This window comes from Schistocerca serialis, chromosome 3, assembly GCF_023864345.2.
Source record: "Schistocerca serialis cubense isolate TAMUIC-IGC-003099 chromosome 3, iqSchSeri2.2, whole genome shotgun sequence".
NCBI lineage: Eukaryota > Metazoa > Arthropoda > Insecta > Orthoptera > Acrididae > Schistocerca > Schistocerca serialis.
Window position 1 is genome coordinate 843,089,524 of NC_064640.1, and position 15,022 is coordinate 843,104,545.

Below are 15,022 nucleotides of genomic sequence, written 5' to 3' on the forward strand. Positions count from 1 at the left end.
CCGTAATGTTCGCACATGCATTGAAAATGCGCTGACGCATGTTGTCAGGCGTTGTCGGTGGATCACGATAGCAAATATCCTTCAAATTTAACCACAGAAGGAAATCCGGGGACGTCAGATCCACCTGTCATAAAATATGCTATTCAATACCGCTTCAACCGCACGCGAGCTATGTGCCGGACATCCATCATGTTGGAAGTACATCGCCATTCTGTCATGCAGTGAAACATCTTGTAGTAACATCGGTAGAGCATTACGTAGGAAATCAGCATACATTGCACCATTTAGATTGCCATCAATAAAATGTGGGCCAATTATCCTTCCTCCCATAATGCCGCATCATACATTAACCCGCCAAGGTCGCTGATGTTCCACTTGTCGCAGCAATCGTGGATTTTCCGTTGCCCAATAGTGCATAATATGCCGGTTTACGTTACCGCTGTTGGTGATTCAAAATGGTTCAAATGGCTCTGAGCAGTATGGGACTTAACATCTGTGGTCATTAGTACCCTTGAACTTAGAACTACTTAAACCTAACTAACCTAAGGACACATCCATGCCCGAGGCAGGATTCGAACCTGCGACCGTAGCGGTCACGCGGTTCCAGACTTAAGCGCCTAGAACCGCATGGCCAGACCAGCAGGCCACTGTTGGTGAATGAAGCTTCGTCGCTAAATAGAACGCGCGCAAAAAATCTGTCACCGTCCCGTAATTTCTCTTGTGCCCAGTGGCAGGACTGTACACGACGTTCAAAGTCGTCGCCACGCAATTCCTGGTGCATAGAAATATGGTACGGGCGCAATCGATGTTGATGTAGCATTCTTAACACTGACGTTTTGAGATTCCTGATTCTCGCGCACTTTGTCTGCTACTGACGTGCGGATTAGCCGCGACAGCAGCTAAAACACCTACTTGGGCATCATCATTTGTTGCAGGTCGTGGATGACGTTTCATACGTTCCTAAACGCGTCCTGTTTCGTTAAATAACGTAACTATCCGGCGAACGGCACGAACACTTGGATGATGTCGTCCAGGATACCGAGCAGCATACTTAGCACACGCCCGTTCGGCATTTTGATACATCAACACGATATCGACCTTTTCCGCAACTGGTAAACGGTCCATTTTAACACGGGTAATGTATCACGAAGCAAATACCGTCCGCACTGGCGGAATGTTACGTGATACCACGTACTTATACGTTTGTGACTATTACAGCACCATCTATCACAAAGCGAAAAGAGTGGTCCAACTAAAACATTCATATTTCTATACGTACTACACGAATACGTAATAAAAATGGGGGTCCTATTTAAAAAAAAAAACGCAGTTGATATCCGTTTGACCTATGGCAGCGCCATCTAGCGGGCCTTCCATAGCACCATCTGGTTTCCCCCTTCAAGCTAGACGAGTTTCGTTCTTTGTAGTTTTTTCGTGTGATGCTTATTTCGTGAGACATTTGACGCGGTCACTATCAATGGGCCACCCTATATAGTGGTGTTACTTTCACTTCATAATAGAGAACTTACTTGAAACTGTTAAGTGAGATGTTATGTGAAAAAGTTCAAAGCTGGAGCAGTCAGCTGTCTACCACACTGAAGGGCCTGTCCCAAGTGTCTCTTATCAGCTACAACACGGAAACTACACTACATTATACAGTCACCATTACAGTCATCTTCACTTAACATATAAACACATAGCTATATTAGAACAAATAAGCCCTCGCTCACAAATATTAAGTCAAAATTGACCAGGTTTCGACGCTACTACGAACGTCGTCTTCAGAATTAAACTAACTGTTCTAAAACATATTAGGTATATAATACATTAATAAAATTAAAGTTTGTACTGACTGGAAAGAGATGCAGTACTTACAAGTCACATTTTAAAAAGATCTAAGCCGGAACGGCGACGTCATAAATAGTTGTAAATAAAATGCGAGGCGCTAAGGGCTGCTCGTGCTTGAGTGAACAAGGGTTGCCGTTAAGGCTTAGATTTAGTTAAATGTGACTTGTAAGTACTGCATCTCTTTCCAGTCAGTACAAACTTTAATTTTATTAATGTATTACATACCTAATATATTTTAGAACAGTTAGTTTAATTCTGAAGACGACGCTCATAGTAGCGTCGAAACCTGGTCAATTTTGACTTAATATTTGTGACCAAGGGCTTATTTGTTCTAATATAGTTCTGACACTGTCACTGAACCTTAGCAGCTATGTTCAAAGTTAAACACATAGCTCTCATTCTTCGAGAAGGAAAGGAAGGCAGCGTTTCCCTGAAGCCGTGCAGGCTGACAAAGAATCAATTTCGCCTCTAGCGGTGTACAACTGTATACCGAGATTAGCCCTCCCGGTTAGCCTTGCGGTCTAACGCACTGCTTTCCGGGCGGGAAGCGTGCCGGATCCCGGCACGAATCCGCGCGGCGGATTAGTATCGGCCGAAGTGGCCGTGCGGTTAAAGGCGCTGCAGTCTGGAACCGCAAGACCGCTACGGTCGCAGGTTCGAATCCTGCCTCGGGCATGGATGTTTGTGTTGTCCTTAGGTTAGTTAGGTTTAACTAGTTCTAAGTTCTAGGGGACTAATGACCTCAGCAGTTGAGTCCCATAGTGCTCAGAGCCATTTGAACCATTTTGATTAGTATCGAGATCCGGTGTGCCGGCCAGCCTGTTTATGGTTTTTAAGGCGGTTTTCCATCTGCCTAGGCGAATGCGGGCTGGTTCCCCTTATTCCGCCTCAGTTACACTATGTCGGCGATTGCTGCGTAAACACTTTCTCCACGTACGCGTGCACCATCATTACTCTACTACGCAAACATTTGGGTTACACTCGTCTGGTGTGAGACGCTCCTGGGTGCCGGGGGGGGGGGGGGGGGGGGGGTCCACTGGTAGCCTAACCGCACAATGACCCTGGGTTCGGCGTGCGGCGGCGGTGGGGTGAGTGGACTGCTGTAGCCTGTTGTGGGGTGGTGTACCACTGCAGGCTACGACGGGGACGAAGCCTCTCCGTCGTGCCTGGGTCCACAGTTCAATACAGTACAAAGTACAGAGATTTCCGTAGATTGAGTCAATATGCGTTTCTTACGTTATTAGTAACTTATATCTGTATACTATGTAATGTTACACGCGCTTTCTGGAAAATAAACTTTCCCGTGGCATATCTGCGCACTGCCTCGCCAGTGATTCGTAAGGCACGCTGCGGTGGGTCGGTGTAACTTTATGAAACACCCTTTAATTGTTTGTTGTGTCATGGTGGAGTAGATAGAGTGGAGAATCAACGGTTCCTTCTTCACTTTGCAAACCTATGATGCAGGGAAATGCATGACCAATTTCCCACGACCTAACTTCCCTCGTGCTTCTTCTTTCCAGCCTGCAATTTTTCCATCCCATGTAAGGCAGAAACCAACAGTCCAAGAGAAAAAATGGATAGTACCTTCTTTGTAGGAAATTTAATGTAATTTAATTTTGTACTGAGAAATATTTTGCCGGTCGGAGTAGCCTAGCGGTTCTAGCCGCTGCAGTCTGGAACCGCGCGACGGCTACGGTCGTAGGTTCGAATCCTGCCTCGGGCATGGATGTGTGTGATGTCCCTAGGTTAGTTACGTTTAAGTAGTTCTAAGTTCTAGGCGACTGATGACATGAGAAATTAAGTCCCATAGTGCTCAGAGCCATCTGAATTTTTTTTTTTTTTAGAAATATTTTTGCTAGAAGCAATAGTTTTAGAGTTATTCAAGAAAAACATAAAAAGTGACTTCTTAACGGCTCCCGCCCGCATGATCACAGCCCACCGGCGGAGATCTTTGGTATGGACTAAACGGCCGGATTAAACAGCACGTATGCTCGTAGATTTCAGAACACGTTGGGCAAATGTGTCGATCGCCCCCGTCTTCTCTGTCCTTCAACATCGCGCTCTGGTTATTACTCCGGTATACAGCACTTTGCAACTCGAACGTTAGGCGACTGCAGTGGGGCGGAGTGAGTGACAAACAACCGGTGCGCACGAATGTTTTAAAACGGGACTTCCAGAAGGTCATAAACTGAAATAACTTTAGAAGCTTGTGAATGCAGTCGAGGATATTGCTTTTGGGACAACATTTATCAAAGTTTTTTAAGTTATGGACTGAACAAACAGTCGTTGAGCTGGGTTACACACTGTATGTCTATCGCTTCAAGTTGATAGTAAAGAGATACATTATCAGCGAAAAGCGGGAACGGTCTGACAAATAAATCGAAATCCGTCTTCACTCGTTCATTGTCTTGGAGTCTCTTTGAGAACTTATGATGAAATGTTTCGGTTACTAAAAGGTAGTCAGTCATGTCTATTCTACAGATGATTGTCTTGAGATACGGGAAATGTTCTATCATGAACTTGAAGCCGATTTTTCCATATGGTTTCTGTTTGTTTGTCCGCCGTATCTGTCACTAAATGATTGACACCTTGCATTAACAAGCTTAATGAATTCAAATAATTGCCGATGTCGACCACAGAAGATTTTATCGCTACTATACTTACCATTAACTGTGTTTCTGTCCTAATGGCCGCCTACAGTAAAGCCAGCACTTACTGTAGCTTGTCAGAAAACAAGTGCGTCGTTCCGTCTTTCTGGATGATGTAATGACTTTCCAGTAACTGATTCCTGCGTCCGGCCATCCTGATTTAGGTTTTCCGTGATTTCCCTAAATCACTCCAGGCAAATGCCGGGATGGTTCCTTTCAAAGGGCACGGCCGACTTCCTTCCCCGTCCTTCCCTAATCCGATGAGACCGATGACCTCGCTGTCTGGTCTCCTTCCCCAAAGAAACCAAACCAGTAACTGATTTTCTAGCGCGTGATCGTGTGATGCCACACTAACAACTTTGCAGGGCCTTTAAACGATACGAAAAGTAAGACAATTCCCATTCAAAAAAATGGCTCTGAGCATTTTTTTTTACCTGCAATCTCTAATTCCCATTCAGCATAGAAAGATCTGGCATCTCTACTTTTTCTTTTTTTGACAAGGACGATACGCCATAGTATTCCTAATGCAGAGTGTAAATGTAATTTAACGCAAGTAGTATTGTCAGCAAACTGCTTGACGCCTGAGATGCCAAATGGTTTGTTCTAGTGGCGTCTGGCTGCAACCTTTATTTTTCTCTTCCTCCTTCCCTATCAGCGAAACTCGGAGGGCTAGGTGCAGGTATGGCTGGAGAGCTCGTGCTTGCAGAGTGCATGATCTAAACTGTAAGACTCTTATCTAATTCAGTAATCTTCTCTTTCTTCATATTATTACTGTTCGTCTCCTGCTTACTAATGTTATATTCCATCTTGCTATTATTATGTTGCGTTTTACAAATATTAATTTCTATCTTACTACACTACTGGCCATTAAAAATGCTACACCAAGAAGAAATGCAGATAAACGAGTATTCATTGGACAAATATATTATACTAGAACTGACATGTGAAACGTCCCCTTAAAATAATTATAAATCACTGTGCTTAAACTGACACAATATTTTTTAGCGCAACGCAACCTGACTTTCAAAAATCCCTACAAAAGAATGGCCCTGACTAACAATAACCTATACCTTTCATGAATCACTGACCTCACAAAAATCTTCGTTACTCGAACTACTGCAATACAGCGAGCACCACTACTGCCAGCTAAATAAAAGATTGTAACTACTGAAGGCACTAACTACTGATTGGCATAGTTAGCAAGTGAAAGATTTTGACAATGTATTTACCTTAATAGTGTTCAAAAGTTATTATATATATATATATATATATATATATATCAGTTCAAGACATCCAGTCTTACAAATTTACTGTCTCTGATGGACACACGTGTAGATCATCCGCTCTCAAAACTCCGACATCTCTCTCCCTACATCCACCACTGCCGGCGGCTCATCTCCAACTGCGCAACGCTACGCGCTGTTCACATCTAACTGCCCAACACTACAATAGCAAATTCCAACAATGCAAACCAACAACAGACTGCACACAGCACAGAGCGCTACATGGCGTTACCAACATAAAAAACTAAATAGCCTACTTACACATGTGATTACATTTTCACGGAATTTAGGTGCACAGATCCTGAGAAATCAGTACCCAGAACAACCACCTCTGGCCGTAATAACGGCCTTGATACGCCTGGGCATTGAGTCAAACAGAGCTTGGATAGCGTGTACAGGTACAGCTGCCCAATACAGCTTCAACACGATACCACAGTTCATCAAGAGTAGTGACTGGCGTATTGTGACGAGCCACTTGCTCGGCCACCAGACGTTTTCGATTGGTGAGAAATCGGGAGAATGTGCTGGCCAGGACAGCAGTCGAACGTTTTCTGTATCCAGAAAGGCCCGTACAGGACTTGGAACATGCGGTCGTGCATTATACTGCTGAAATATAGGGTTTCGCAGGGATCGAATGAAGGGTAGAGCCATGGGTCGTAACACATCTGAAATGTCTGAAATGTAATGTCTACTGTTCAAAGTGCCGTCAATGCGAACACGAGGTGACCGAGACGTGTAACCAGTGGCACCCCTACCATCACGCCGGGTGATACGCCAGTATGGAGATGACGAATACACGTTTTCAATGTGCGTTCACCGCGATGTCGGCAAATATGGATGTGACTGTCATGCTGCTGTAAACAGAACCTGGATTCATCCGAAAAAATGACGTTTTGCCATTCGTGCACCCAGGTACGTCGTTGAGTACACTATCGCAGGAGCTCCTATCTGTGATGCAGCCTCAAGGGTAACCGCAGCCATGGTCTCCGAACTGATAGTGCATGCTGCTGCAAACGTCGTCGAACAGTTAGTGCTGATGCTTGTTGTCTTGCAAACGTCCCCATCTTTGACTCAGGGATCTAGACGTGGGTGCACGATCCGTTACAGCCATGCGGGTAAGATGCCTGTCATCTCGACTGCTAGTGATACGAGGCCGTTGGGATCCAGCACGGTGTTACGTGTTACCCTCCTAAACCCACCGATTCCATATTGTGCTAAGAGTCATTGCATCTCGACCAACTCGAGCAGCAAATTCGCGATACGATAAACCGCAATCGCGATAGGCTGCAATCCGACGTTTATCAAAGTCGGAAACGTGATGGTACGCATTTCTCGTCCTTACAGGAGGCATCACAACAACGTTTCGTCAAGCAACACTGGTCAACTGCTGTTGTGTATGAGTAATCGGTTGGAAACTTTCCTCATGTCAGCACGTTGTAGGTGTCGCCACCGGCGTCAACCTTGTGTGAATGCTCTAAAAAGCTAATCATTTGCATATCACAGCATCTTCTTCCTGTCGGTTAAATTTCGCGTCTGTAGCACGTCACCTTCGTGGTGTAGCAATTTTAATGGCCAGTAGTGTAGTTTCTTCAGCCTTGCTAGTAAGAACACGTTGCAGAATACCTATATTACTGTTCATAGTATTCGTATTAACACTGATATTTTTTAATATTCCCGTCATTTTAGAAGTAACTGATTGCTGTTCAACGACTACACTCTGATTCATTTCTTCAGTTTCGAGTTCATAATCTACTGCTTTGGTTTTTATTTTAACATGGTATGAACTGACTACTTATTTTTTAATTTTAACGTGAAATGGATCACATTTACTAATGGAATCTGCCATACTGTTTGCATCTACATCTACATGACTGCTCTGCAATTCGTTATTAAGTGTGTGACGGAGGCTTAGTCAAACAACCATCAAGGAATATCTCTATCGTTGCACTCTCGAACATTACGTGGGATAAACGAACACTTAAACCTTTTCGTGCGAACTCTGATTTCTCTTGTTTTATTACAATGATCGTTTCTGCCTATGTAAATGGGTACCAGAAAATATTTTCGCATTCGGGGGAGAAAGTTGGTAACTGAAATTTCATGAGGAAATCCTGCCGCCATGAAAACGCCGTTGTCTTAATGACTGCCACCCCATTTCGCTTATAGTATCTGTGGCACTCTCTCAGCTGTTTCGCCATAATACAAAACGAACTGATTTTCTCTGAACCTTTATAATGTTCTCCGTCAGTGCTGTCTGATGCGGATTGCACACAGCGCAGTAATACTTCAGAAGAGGACGGACAAACATGGTGTAGACAACCTACTGAAAAAGAACACTCCAGGACTAAGAATCTAACTTATAACGTTGCTAGACAAATGTCTATCCACATTGCAAAAACTGGATAAGCATGCGTGTGATGAAAAAAAAAAAAACAGTATTACTCCAGGTTGCCAATCCAGTCGTGAAAGGAGTGCAAGCAGACGTTCCGATTCTTGAGTGTCTGCACCATCACGCAAACAACGTTTGGGGACCCTGAAAACCTTTGTAATTTCAAACTAAGTTTAAGAGCAAATATAAATTTGCACTCATAAATATTAACACACTCTGCAAATACGGAAAACCAAACCAAACTATAAACTTATTGAACTTCAACTTCCACCTTGATAGCAGCCATCCAAGAAACCCGTTATGCTGATAACCTAACAATGGATAAGGCAAACTATCGAATTTTGAAAGATAAACGTGCAGTTAGACTTTCCAACTCAAACCTCAGAATTGTGGTAACAACCATAGAAATTCACAAAAATATAATCCGCAATGGTTTTGATTTTGAGTCCTTTATTGAACGATTCTCTTTTAGTGATTAAATGAAATAATAAATTTTTCTCAATACTCAACTGCCAGGCATCAGCAAATGAAGGAAACAAGGAGAACAGAAACAAAGTAGAAAACTTCAGGTAAAATCTGTGAAACAGACTGTGGAAAACTCACAAAAAGAACATAATAATCACGCCGGGGACTTAAATGGCAAACTAGGTAAGAATAAATCATTCCGAAAAGTTATTCGAAACTATCCAGCTCACAATGTCTGACACAAATTGCTCAAGATTGGTAGATATATGCAACTCATTCGATCTTAATATCATGGAAACACGCTTCAAAAAACCACCCAGAAAGCCAAAAACATGGATATAACCAAACCCCGATTTGAAAGAGTCTCGAAATGATGATATCGCCATCTCCAGACATAATTTTTAAGAAATCAAGAATACCAGAATAATTAGAGAAATGGAAATTGATTCAGATCACTGCCCAACGGATACCCATATGATATTTATTTCAAAACATAAAATCATGACACGAACCAGTACAACTAAGAGAACTAGTAATGAAACTTTGAGCGAAAGGAAATGTGATTTTCAAAAGAAGCTGATGGATGTGAATATTAATGCCAACAACCTTATAGAAACCATGAAACATATTGCATTTGAAATAGCTCCAGAGAACAAACAAAGAAAGCACAGATGGTGGAATAACGAATTTGAAGAATTAGCTACAACTAACAAATAAAGCTAGGAACAATTTTTATAGCAGCTTAACAAGCAATAATTGGAAAATTTATCAGACTGAGAAGAAGCGACAAGATAAAATTAATAGGTCACACAAGAGGTGCTTTAGAAAGAAGCACCTTCAAATCATGGATGAAAGCTTTAAAAAATATAATACACAGACTATTACAAAATGTTCAACAGCTCTATATAGGGGTATGTTCAACAATCACTAAGCTTCAGGGCAGAAAATCCAAAACGCGTACTTAACAATGAAGAATACTGTACGCTACTGACAGCCTGTTTTTAAAAGCCATTGAAATGTGAAAAATCGGCGGAACGACTGGAATCCCACGATAGTATCCCAAATGAAAATTAAAAACACCAAGCATCGAAATGATTAAAAGTTACGTCAAGCAAATAAAACGCAACAGAGATCCTGGCGAAGATGGCCTCGCAACGGAAATTCCAAACTCTAGTAGAGATCTAGGTGTATACCATTCTTCCTGTAAAACAGTGGCGAGTTCAATTAAAGATAATGGCGGTGGAGGTACATAAAATCATCTGCGTTTTGCTGGCTTTACAACAGTAAGCGTTATATAGTTTAAATATGTCTAGAATAAGTGAAATGCAAATAATTGTATTATGTATGACTTCTGGTAGGGAGAAATTAAGAGCTTTAATTTTATTTCAGAGGGAGTCACCATGAAAAGGACCAATGATCAAATCGAAGATGCACCCCGTACCCTTGACATACATACTTTGACATCTGCCCCGTCCACATTCGGCTCTATGCAGATGGGTAGTGCGGGGAATATCTCTCAAGTTTCGTAAGTATCAAATACCTCTCGATAAGACACAAAAACTATATTTATAGTAAATATAATATTGGTGGACATATTTTCTGTAATGTATCATGTTCATTGAATGCTTAATGCATTCTTATTTTTTTCCAACAGAACACAGAAGGTGTTTACAAAAAGATAAAATGATGTGTTGGTAACCGGGAGATTCAGATACGATTTCATTCCGGTCAGATTCGGTTAGCCTGAAGAAATTGCAGATGCACGGGGTGAATGTCTCGTCTGCATCTTCAGCATCATGTAAGGGTAGCATACCATGCCATTGGAATGTTAATACCAAATCTACAACCAAAATATGTAGCATCTGACTCATTCCTCTTATTATGCTCTTTCATTCCTTCACTTCTCTTGCAGGTGTTACCTTACTCTAAGAATGACAATCAAATACGCGATCTTGTAAAGATTTTAATAGCCACTTCATTTAATTTTTAGTAGTTATAAGGTTTTTGGGACATAGTTTTCTTTTAAAGCTTATTTTACGTACACCATATTCCCATCTACTCGAGTCTATTAGGTAATGAGTTTATGATAGCAGGTTTATTAAGAAATATTTTTTTATGTATCTTTATAAATGATTCCCTCACAAAGAAACTTCACAGAAAACTAAGGCATTTTTGGAAGTTTTCTAGTAATGGGTAATAAACGGCATCGGAAGTATGCTTCTATTTGGATTTAAGTGCAAATTGATGATACGAGTATTCAACGGAATGGCGTGTTTTACAAATCACTGCCATATGCTCTAGGGAAGAACGTTATATATTAAATGTAAAGCAGAGGACGTCTACCTTTAAATTAGGCTCCATTGCTGATAACTTTATATCCTATATTTTCAGGCCGGTTCTCAAAACTATAGTAAAAATTTCCGGCAAATTTTACTGTAGGAACTGTCAAACGGTATAATATCCTTAGCTATCTGGATCATCGTCTTATTTCCCAAAGGACATTGAAGCAAGATAAAATTTTGAAATTCTATTGTAGTGATATAATTACCTGCCAGGTTAGCCGAGAGCGCTAATGCGCTGCTTCCTGGACTCGGGTAGGCGCGCCGGCCCCGGATCGAATCCGCCCGGCGGATTAACGACGTCGGCCGGTGTGCCAGCCAGCCTGGATGTGGTTTTTAGGCCACTAGGTTAAAGCCAGGCTGGTCCCCACATCCTGCCTCAGTTACACGGCTCGCAGACATCTGAACACATTCACGCTATTCCATCGATTACCCTAGACACAGACAGTTGGGGTACACTCATTCCGTCCCGGGGGGTACGGGATGGTAGCAGGAAGGGCATCCGGCCACCCCTTAAATTAACCTTGCCAAATCCGATTAACCATGCCGACCCTGCGTCACTGCGGGCAAACGGCACAAGCAAAAGAAAGAAAGAAATAAAGTAATATAGCTGTTGTGACAGTAGCATTTCTACCAGAGGATAATACTTCTCGACGTTACTTCAAGAAGTCAACCAAATTGTGCAGACTTATTACCACATTTATAGCTGCATTTAGCAGTTGAATGCATGCCATCGGCATGTTCCTATCTGTTTGCTAAGACGGGCTGAATAAAATGCACCTGGGCCGGTCGAGTAAACTCAACCGTAAGGTGGCTTGCTGCTTTTCACAGCTCTAGGCGCAAGCGCTGTACTTCCTCAAAGTGAGGTACTGAACAGTCTTTACAAGCTATCTTGGCAATTCATCGTTCTCTATCTTCAGATAGTAAGTAACCCTCTTAAAGTACGTCACATGGTAGCACATCACAGAGAGCTGGTAAAAGTACACATAATGTAATTTTCTTGTATAAACGCTAAGTTCAGTTCAAACGTTCCTTGGGTAATTGTTTCTTCAGTTGTCCTGTCAACACTCTTCAGTAGGATTCGCATCGTGGTCGGTAATGTTGTTCGGGACGTCTTTGACAACTTTATACACTAAAATTAGCATCGACGCGCATTGTTACATTCGTTTTTGGCGTTGAATATTTCACAAAAAAAAATTAATATTCTCTCACTATCTATGGACTAGGAGATCAGGAGTAATACTGCAATAGGCTATCACTAAAAAAAATATTAAGAAGTGCGTTTATGAGTCTTCAACACTCAATGAACTACTTCAGTGCCAGAAGTCAGTTTATCGTGTATCGACGGCCGAGCTCGCCTGCCTGAGGATGCATTTTGACGTCATTTTTTAACAAATGTCACCTTTTAGCTTATGAATTAGATTCCTGATAGCATTTACTTCGTAACAAGCGTGCATCTATGGCGTTTATAGACTTCTCCTTCAGCTCCCATTTGAGGCTATTTCCGAATGTCAACATCTTATTATAAACGAAAGTCGCTTGTCAGTAGGGCCTACAGCACGAGCTAAGTCGAAATATGACATTTTGTAATGAGCCAATTTGCTTGCTTTTCGAGATTTTTGCAGAACATGCTTGCCTGTTTCGGCTTACAATGCCATTTTGAAGTGCACCTGTGGATATTGTGAACAGTAAACCTTATTTTCGGCTTACTTATGATCAATAATGTCATTTTTATAATTTAAATTTTTACTTATGTCTACGTAGAGTTGACGATCACATGGCACCTAGGGGCCAACTGTGAGCTGTCTGGTACGAAATAATATTATTAGAATCACGTAATTTTTATAATATGAATTTTTTTGTGGTAAGTGTTTGACAGCTAGAATCTTAGATGCTTACAGATTTTTTTTATCTTTGAGTACCAGGGATGGAGTGTTTGTAACATAGCTATTATTTGGTTAAAATTTTTATGTATTTGTTATTTGTGATTTCATCTCTTTAACCTTTCTAGTGGCAGGCAATTTCAATAAAATTTTCTAAGCAGGGCTTCAGTTGCAAGTCAGTTTGTTTACTGACCAGGCCGTTCGCGAAATTTCTCGTATGTGTGTATATCTCTAATTCTTCCAAAATGTTCATGGAACGTCATTTAGATATTCTGTGTAAAATTTGTAAAGTGTTTTCAATGTGTTCTTCTTTGCCGTTTTCATTTTTAAGGTGTTGGTCGAAAGTTGAACAATTGCTTTCTCATGTTCTCATATGTTCGTTAAATCTAATGTTGATGTTTCCTCTTGTCTGTCTGATTTAGAATTTATTTAAGTTTTCACAAAACATTCTGGAGAGTTCTGGGTTCGGAAATCCTGAGATTTTGGATTTTCCTAATCGAATTAATATTTTCAGGTCATCGGTCGCGTGGAACGCTAATTTTACGTTTGTGTTATGTAAAAATTTGTTCATTTTATTCATTGTGTGGCCCAAATAATTTTTTTGCGTGTACTTTTGTTGGTTGTACATTATGGGTATTACACGTGGGTGAGAATTATTTTTTGTGCTATTTATCATAGTGTTTTGACTTCTTTTCGTATTGTGTGATGCTCTAGGGGCACATTTACAATTCTGTTGGTCACCGATTTGAAAATTGCTTATTTATCTGTATTCGGGTGACAAGAATGTTTATTAATGATGTTGTCTGTAGTGGCTGCTTTTCTATATGTTTCGAATGTATTCTTGTTGTTACTTATTTCTAGGTCAAGAAAATTTATAGAGTTATTGGTCTCAGGTTACATAGTAAAGTTTATTTTTCGATGTAAATTTTAAATTTTTGGTGTATTTCTTGAATGTCATCATTTTCAGCAATAGGATGTCGTCCATGTATGTGTAGTAACACATAATTTTTTTCAGTCAATTGTCTGATGGAATTAATAATTTTTTATTCTGATGTACACTATGTGATCAAAAGTAATGGGACACCTGGCTGAAAAGACTTAAAAGTTCGTGGTGCCCTCCATCGGTAATACTGGAATTCGGTCTGGTGTTGGCCCACCCTTATTCTTGATTACAGCTTCCACTCTCGCAGGCATACGTTCAATCAAGTGCTGGAAGGTTTCTTGGGGATTGGCAGCCCATTCTTCACGGAGTTCTGCACTGAGGAGAGGTATCGATGTCAGTCGGTGAGACCTGCCACGAAGTCGGCGTTCCAAAACATACCAAAGGCGTTCTATAGGATTCAGGTCAGGATTCTGTGCAGGCCAGTCCAGTACAGGGATGTTATTGTCGTGTAACCACTCCGCCACAGGCCGTGCATTGTGAACGGGTGCTCGGCAGTGTTGAAAGATGTAACTGCCATCCAGGAATTGCTCTTCAACAGTGGGAAGCAAGAAGGTGCTTAAAACATCAATGTAGGCCTGTGGTGTGATAGTGCCACGCAAAACAAAAAGGGATGCAAAGCCTCTTCCATGAAAAGTGCGACTACACCATAACACCACCGCTTCCGAATTTTACTGTTGGCACTACACACGCTGGCAGATGACGTTCACTGGGCATTCGCCATACCCACACCCTGACATCGGATCGCCACATTGTGTAACGTGATTCGTCACTCCCCACAACATTTTTCCATTGTTCAATCGTCCAATGTTTACTCTCCTTACACCAAACGAGGCGTCGTTTGGCATTTATCTGCGTGATGTGTGGTTTATGAATAGCTGCTCGACCATGAAATCCATGTTTTCACACCTCCGGCCTAACTGTCGTAGTACTTGCAGTGGATCCTGATGCAATTTGGAATTCCTGTGTAATGTTCTGGATATACACTCCTGGAAATGGAAAAAGGAACACATTGACACCCGTGTGTCAGACCCACCATACTTGCTCCGGACACTGCGAGAGGGCTGTACAAGCAATGATCACACGCACGGCACAGCGGACACACCAGGAACCGCGGTGTTGGCCGTCGAATGGCGCTAGCTGCGCAGCATTTGTGCACCGCCGCCGTCAGTGTCAGCCAGTTTGCCGTGGCATACGGAGCTCCATCGCAGTCTTTAACACTGGTAG

At 41.8% G+C, this 15,022-nt stretch overlaps 1 protein-coding gene across 1 annotated transcript in view; it reads left to right on the forward strand.

Annotated features, from left to right (window-relative positions):
- LOC126469601 (uncharacterized) overlaps positions 1 to 15,022 on the forward strand; it is a 164,182-nt gene that overhangs the window by 125,965 nt on the left and 23,195 nt on the right. Inside the window, exon 2 of the mRNA XM_050096724.1 lies at positions 10,023 to 10,158. Within this exon, the coding sequence (XP_049952681.1) occupies positions 10,034 to 10,158 (125 nt within the window). The 5' untranslated portion in view covers positions 10,023 to 10,033. The remainder of the gene's footprint in view (positions 1 to 10,022; positions 10,159 to 15,022) is intronic.